Below are 8116 nucleotides of genomic sequence, written 5' to 3' on the forward strand. Positions count from 1 at the left end.
ACTCCCTTCTCTCATAGAATCGCACATATGAATGGGCAGCAACAAGAGGAGAGAGGAGAGAGGAGAGAGGAGAGAGGAGAGAGGAGAGAGAAAGACTAATTCCGCATCTTCTCCACGGGATAGCCATTTTGCATGTGGAAGGTGGAAATGGAGAGTGAAAAAACCAAGAAATTTTTGGGTATAATCAATTGGGTGGGTTGTTCTCAACCCCTTTGACTTCTCTATCATTTTAATATGCATTTGTAGCATTGTTTCTTCAATGATTACACAAACTTGTGCTCCACCATCACATAATCTTGATCAACTTTCCTTCCATATATCTATGCATTCATAACATGTATAATGTCATTCACATTTTATTGACATACAATCCCCATATGCTTAGCTCTAGTTCTCTGTTTTCTCATACTAAGTAGTCCATGACAGTGTATCGTCAAGGATGAACTCATTTATAGTAGTTGCCTATATGTAACATCACCCTTTTTACTCTTGAGATCCTCAAGTAGGTTGTAGAAAACATGATTGACTCCCAAGGCAAAATCCCCCATTCGAATTTTCCTTCTTTGTCTAGTCTTCTTGTTAGTCTCTGGCTCATTTGTAACGTATTTTTCTTTCTTAATTCTTCCTATTCTTTGAGATTTAATTTTAGTATTCCTCTCCTTGGCTCTTGTATTAGCTAGAATACCTATATTTTCCTCACCATTGGACATACTAGTTTAAATTAGGTTCATATCAAATGGGCCTTCATCATGCCTTCTTTCCAATTGTTGCCTAGTAGGTTTGGGTGATTGTTGTTCCTACTATTCTCTAGCATCTTGCCTTGCATTCCATTGCAACATGGGATACATATTCTCTCCTATTCTTCTTGGATATGGACAATCAAGGGAAATATGTCCTCTTTTCCTTCTGCAATTGAAGCATTCAAAGTTCTCCCACCTGTCCCTTGAAGGCCCTCTAAAATCCTAGCCATGAAGAAAAGTTTGCCTAACTTGCAACATATTCATGTTTAAATTCAAATTTGCCAACTCTTCCTACAATTTTTGAAGTACATCATTCGAAGGTTTCCTATAACCTTGATGTATATCATTTTTAGGTCTTTCAAACACCTTGGGAACACTATAAGAAAATGGACAAAAAGTGATTCTCATTTCCAACAAAAAAGCAGCCTCACTATTTGCGACACAAATAGCGATCGTGTTCTGATTTAAAAAAAGTACCAAAAATGTGAGTGTGATATTTTTACAAACCATTTTTCAAAGAGAATAAAAGAGAGAGCGAGAGAGAACTAAAAGCTTTGTGTGTGTGTGTGTGTGTGTGTGTGTGTGTGTGTGTGTGTGTGTGTGTGTGTGTGTGTGTGTGTGTGTGTGTGTGTGTGTGTGTGTGTGTGTGTGTGTGTGTGTGTGTGTGTGTGTGTGTGTGTGTGTGTGTGTGTGTGTGTGTGTGTGTGTGTGTGTGTGTGTGTGTGTGTGTGTGAGCGAGCTCACCACTGCCTCTACCACCACCACGGCCATACAAATAAAAGAAGAAGAGGGGTGCAAAGGAGAAGGGAGGGAAGTCATTAAGGCAAGGAACAAGAAGAGAGGCACAATGGGTTACATCTTCAGGCCTTTGAGGTAGGTAGATTGCCTCTTCTTTCTTTGTTTTTGTGTTTTCTTCTTTCTTTTCTTTATTTTTGTTTGTGGAGAGATGCATTGAGAAAGAGAGAGGGAGGAAGGGAGAGAAATAGAGAGAAGGGAGGGAGAGGAAGAGGGAGAGAAAGAAAAAGGGAGAGAGAGGGGACTTTATGAAAATAGAGAGGGAGAAGAGAGAGATCAAGAAAGAGGAGAAGGAAAACAAAGAGGAAGAGAGAGGGGGGAAGAGAGAAATAAAGAGGGAGAGAAAGGAAGGGGAAAAGAGAAATAGAGAGATGGAGGTAGGGAGAGAGAAGGATGGTGAGGGAGAGAAACAATGAGGGAGAGAGAGGGGGCAAAGAGAAAGAAAGAGAGGAAGGGAGGGAAACAAAGAGAGGGAAAGTGAGAGGGAGAGGGGTGGAGAGAGAAATAGAGAGGGAGGAGAGATAAAATAGAGAGGAGGAGAGAGAAAAGAAGAGTGAAGGAAAGAGAGGGAGGAGACTAAAAAGAAGAGAGATGGATGGAGAGACAAATAGAGAGATGGACATAAAGAGAAAAATAGAGGGGGAGAGAGAGAGGGAGAAAGAGAGATATAGAGAGAGGGAGGGAAAGAGAGAGGAAGGAGACATAAATAGAGAGGTGGATGAAAAGATAAAAACATAGAGTAGGAGAGAGGAAGAGAAAAATAGAGAAACAAAGAGGGAATGAGAGAGAGATAAAAGTAAAGAGAGAGGGGGGAAGAGAGAGATAAAGAGATGGAGCGAGACATTCCCTCTCATTTCTTTGTTTTTTAATTTTCTTCTTTTCTCTCTTTATTTTTATTTGTGGAGAGATGCATCTCCACAAATAAAAATAAAGGGGGAGAGATAGAAAAATAGAGAGAAGAAGGAAGGGCGAGGAAGAGAGAAAGGAGAGAAAGAAAAAGGGGGAGAGAGGAAGCTTCATGAAAAATAGAGAGCAGAAGAGAGAAAGAGAGAGGGGGTGTTTCATGAAAAATAGAGAGAGGGAGAGGAAGAGAGAAATAGAGAGGGAGAGAGGAGCGTGATGAAGAGAAACAATGAGGGAGAGAGAGGGGGGAGAGAGAAACAAAGGGAGAGCGAGAGGGGTGGGGAGAGAAATAAAGGAGGAGAGAGAAAAATAGAGAGGGGGAGAGAGAAAGAAGGGAGAGAGTGTGAGAAAAAGGAAGGGAGGAGAGTGAAAAAAGGGAGAGAAATAGAAAGATGGAGGGAAAGAGAAAATTTGAGAGGGAGGGAGGGAGGGTAAGCGGTATAGAGAGATGGAGGGAACACAAATAGAGTGGTGGAGGAAAAGATAAAAATAGAGAGAGAGAGAGAGAGAGAAGGGAAGAGAGAGATAAAGAGAGGGAGGGAGACATTATCTGTCATTTCTTTGTTTTTCAATTTTCTTCTTTTGTCTCTTTTTTTGTTTGTGGAGAGATGCATTGAGGGAGAGGGAGAGAGGAAGGGAGAGAGAAATAAATAACTAGAGGTAGAAATGAAGAGAGATAGAGAGGGAGAAGAAAACATGGAGAGAGGGAGAAACAAAGAGAAAAGAAGGAAGAGAGAGAGAGAAGGAGAGTGAGGGAGAGAAACAATGAGGGAAACAATAGCATATTGTCTATTGTAACATAGAAGAAATGGACAAAGATGATGGCCATGATGCTCAAGATCATAAGACATATCTCAATCAACATGTCTCATGCCCTTGCACTCATTACAAGCTGGCAATTCGACAAAAACATCACTTATCTATATACCACTTGTGATGCTTCCACGCGTTTCAATAGAAAATCATTAGCCAAGAAATCTCAAACTTTGAGTCAAAGGTAAAAAGTGTGTACCAATCATGCTTTACATTCAAAGTGTAATTGAACATCATATACAATAATATTAGATGTGCCCTGGAAATATCTATAGAGAGGTCTTGTTTCATCCCAAGGAATGCACCTATTGCAACCTGTAAGAAGAGTTTGTGGATATGCAATGGATGGAGTGTATGAGACATTATAAAACCATTAGAAGGTATGCTGCTTACTATGCCCATGACACTAGAAGAGATGGTGGGCATTTCATACCTTCCTTTAATCTTGGAGTCTGAGATGGAGACAATGATCAATGCATTACTAGTATCCCATGGATACTAGGTCATTTGATCCATTGAGATAGGATTCATCTATACCATTATATGGTGGATGTTGGATATCTTGCTTAAAGGCACTACTTGCATTCCTAATAATTGTACAAGCAAAGTACGGATGGAGCAAAGCAAGTGTGATCGAGTTTTTCAAGTGTATACTACGCTTCTTTATCTTTGACTCCATTATAAAAATGATTTCTACTCTTTTCAAAGGTATTTGGGTTTTTTTTTTCAAGTTGCTAAAATATCACATATTGCCACTTGAAAATACGATGCCCAAGTCTCATGAAGATGCATGACTAGTGTTAAGAAGCTTGACATGGGCTATAATAGTATTTATGTATGTGTGTGGCCAGTAATTGTTAAAAACCACGGACCTAGAACTTGATCGGCTATGGTGGATGCAAATCAAACACATGATACATTATCAGAATAAGGAATTATAACTCAAGTGAGTTAGGTTCAAAGATAGATTAGCTTGAACTCATAAACACAATCTTGAGTGACTCAAACTAAAAAGGTACCATTATATTGAAATGAGTGTCAAGTACATGCATTTATAGCTTTTTGGATAGTACCACTTTTGTTCTCTATGGTTATGGGATTTTGGACATCTCTTCTTAGAGTTTCTAGAGCATACATCTTTTCTCATATCTTCCATACAAAGCCACTTATGGGCCAACCTCTTTTGGGCATACATCATTTGATTTCTCAACACCCCCCCCCCCCCCCCTCAAATGATGAGCCTCTACCCTTCCTGGATTTTGCCCCCCTGCATGTAAACATGGATCAGGAGACTAGCTCTTTGTTGGCAGCCTAGTCAAGTTAAGGCTTGAAACTTTACATCTTGGTACGGATTTTTACATCCACTATGGGAATAAAGATCCACTAAGGGAAGACAAGATCCATTATGGGAAAAACATTTTGTTTGGTTGTAGCAGTGGAAAGTATTTTCTTCATGCTTCTGTTGATTCTTTTGGTGATGTCCTCAATCTTCTTGGTCTTCTATTCTAGTCTTCACTCTTTGTTGGTCTTGGTCTTATGCTCTTCATCTTTGACTTGTTTTTCATTCTCTTGTTCTCTAGTCTTCTTTGGCATAAACTGCCATGATTCACACAAGCACAATGCATCATCACAACTGTGCTTTGCAATAAAGCCCAACTATACAGAAGAGATCAGTCACTCCAAGAGCTATGCGCAGTGCTAAACTAACAAAACATAATAAAGAACAAGGTAAAAAGTATATATCTGTAACACCCATTGTGACTTATAGTCTCACGAGTTTTGATGTAGAATCATCTTTCTTGGTTGTAGCTCGACATCTGTTTTGCCAAAGAATAGTAGCCAGAAAAGCAAAGTTTTAAGATAACTACCTCAAGATCACAACATCCTGTGATTCATGCATTAAGATGGCATGTGTGTTCTGTAAGCAGTTTGCAAATTAGGATCTTAGGAAAGCTTATAATAATGCTCATTAGAAGAGCATCAAGACTGTGATATATTGCTGTTTACACTAGCCAAAAAATTCTTTGCAGCCCATATCATGGATTATGAAAGGTAAAACAATAAACCTCAACCAAGAATTTCACAATTGGAATGCTGCCTCCACAGGATTTAGATTTGATCAAAGACGTCTGATGAGAGAAGCCCGTGGCTTTGCACTAGGTGAACCTCTAAAACTCCACGATGTACCTTTGGGAAGAACTTCGATCATAGTTCAGGCTCGTCGTGAAAATGTCCATTTGGCAACTGAACTTTGTATTTGGAGGGAGAAATATGACGTTGCACATACACACTAGCTAAGGGTATTATGATAGTTCCCATTGCTTTCTCTTTCCCATGTCTTTCTTGATCACACAAAGTGATTGAGAGCTCAGGAATGCCATCAAGAATCTCAAACAGAAAGCTTTGATTCCATGCAGGAGTGCTCCCTCCATCGCGCACTGTGTGGCTACGATGCTTGACATTTCCACGGGTCAGAAGAGCATATGGATCAGATTTTCCAAATAGTTGAACATCCTTGAGATCATGAGCTTTGATGAGCTCCACTTTGAGAGTTCCTTCGGGCATGGCTGCTTCTTCTCAGGTCAATTTCTCATCGCTTCCAAGATCTGTTGGAGAAGCAAGAAAAAAAACCTAGCCTTCAAACTGCAGACGCACACGCACTCAAGCACACACACAAATGAATTGGATGATTTTGAGAGATGGAGAGAATGAGAGAATGAAAGAGAGGAAGATTGAGAACGTGCACACACTAGCCAACTAGCTCGGCCATGGCTCTGATACCATGTTAAAAGACACAGACCTAGAACTAGATTGGCTATGGTGGACACAAATCAAACACACGATATATTATCACAATAAGAAATTGTAATTCAAGTGAATTAGGTTCCAAGATAGATTATCTTAGACTCATAAACACAATCTTGAGTGACTCAAACTAAAAAGGTACCATTATATTGAAATGAGTGTCAAGTACATTCATTTATAGCTTTTTGGATAGTACCACTTTTGTTCTCTATGCTTATGGGATTTTGGACATCTCTTCCTATAGTTTCTAGAGCATACATATTTTCTCATATCTTCCATATAAAGCCACTTATGGGCCAGCCTCTTTTGGGCATACATCATTTTATTTCTCAACATTAATCCTTGTAAATTACAACATTTCACCATGGCTTTCTATGAAGAAGAGACACATAATTCTTACCTTGTTCATTCTTGGGTGCTATAAAGTCAAGAACATGGATGTCTATCTCTGTCCATTAGTTAATGAGCTCAAGATTTTGTGGGAGGTGAGGATTGTTGTGGAAGACATGAGCAATAATATTGATAGGAAATTTGTTAATATATGAACCATTCTTATGTGGACTATAAATGACTTTTTGGGATTCAAAGAGTGCTTAGGTAAATGAGATTTTGTTTTCATTGCTGATATCTAATATGGCTTGTTTATGTTTGCATTGACTAGAGAGGGATATTGTGATAGGTCTAATTACCATAGGTTATCATACATGTCCACACAACTAGAGTCTTGAAGGTTGTAGACCATGAAGAAGATGTTATATTAGGGGAATGCTACTTTCTTGTCACATGGCCATGAATTGAGGACAAGTTTTCTTGGATGATCTCCAGCACGAATGAATGCCCAAAGTTGGTATGAGTGGAAAATAGTCCACAAGGATTTGGTTTCAAGTGGAATGTGACAATTCTCAATTTTCTATGAGTTGCCACATTTGTTGGGTGTCCCATGCACATTTTCAAGAATACGGGGAGCTTATTGCAAGACCATATCACATGAAAGAGAGAGACTATAGGGGCACCTATGGATTTGAAGGAGGTGCTTTAGCCACAATCAAGATTTGATAATCATATGCAACTACCTTATGCTCATTTGGTCCTATCCACTAAAGAAGAGCACATGATGAAGTAGATTATCATGTCTATTTGCACCCCATGGATATGGTACATTCTCTCAGGTGTACTTTTTCTAAAGATGATCAACTAATTGGACTAAAATCCCATGATTGGACCAATATATGCTAGGTTTGTCCTGGCCTTGATAGTAAGTAAAATCAGTGTTTCACTATTTTGTGTCAGCTTGATATTTTTAATGCTTTAAATTTTTGGTAGTTCATAATATGGGTCATCATTGCGGGGTATCTTACTCCAAAGATATGTTTAGTGATATACAAGTTTTCAAATTTAGTGCAATGGATCTCATAGAAGGAGATCAGGACATCCTCTATTGAATCTGCAAGGTAGAGAGTAGTGGAGATAGCTTGTCTCTTTTAGAAGCACTTTTCCATGAGCATGCTCACGATACAAACTCACCTTCTAGTACATGTCATGGATGAAGTGGAGATTGCAAGATCCATCCATACCTAATGGATGTTATTTTTAGGGAGCTCATGAAAATTGTGAAGGGCTTTGTGTGACAATGGGCTCATTCAAGGATACATGGCTAAAGGTTGTTGGCTAGTGTCAAAGACACTGGAGTATATATTTCAGAGTGACTGTGACTGTGGATTCAAATAATAGTATGTTGTGGACACTAAAAGATAATGATAGATTGACATGAAATGTGGTTGTTTGAAATGAGATAGAAAAGAGAATGGATGGTGCCATGGAGGAGAAAGTGAATCATTTTTATATGTTGCACCATGCATCCATGGAGAAGTGGCTTGATACGTACAAGCAAGCTAGAAGAGAATGGGAGGGAGTGTAATCAGAATTTCAATGTAGCACACGCCATGGACTGGTTTGATATCTTGAGCATATGGAGGAGATACCACGGTTTACACCTATGAGGTGTTTGCATGATACCTTGACCTTAGCTTCATGTGAAGGGGTAGAACTCACTAGGAAGG

General features: G+C 39.3%; 1 protein-coding gene across 1 annotated transcript; it reads right to left on the bottom strand.

Annotated features, from left to right (window-relative positions):
* Positions 1-5456: 5456 nt before the first annotated feature.
* On the bottom strand, positions 5457-5816 carry LOC148024677 (16 kDa phloem protein 2-like). The gene has a single exon (XM_087693601.1). The coding sequence runs from the start codon at positions 5814-5816 to the stop codon at positions 5457-5459; it is 360 nt and encodes a 119-aa protein (XP_087549727.1).
* Positions 5817-8116: the final 2300 nt, after the last annotated feature.

This window comes from Lygodium microphyllum, chromosome 15, assembly GCF_053477565.2.
Source record: "Lygodium microphyllum isolate KBCC chromosome 15, Lygodium_microphyllum_v1.1.10, whole genome shotgun sequence".
Lineage (NCBI taxonomy): Eukaryota > Viridiplantae > Streptophyta > Polypodiopsida > Schizaeales > Lygodiaceae > Lygodium > Lygodium microphyllum.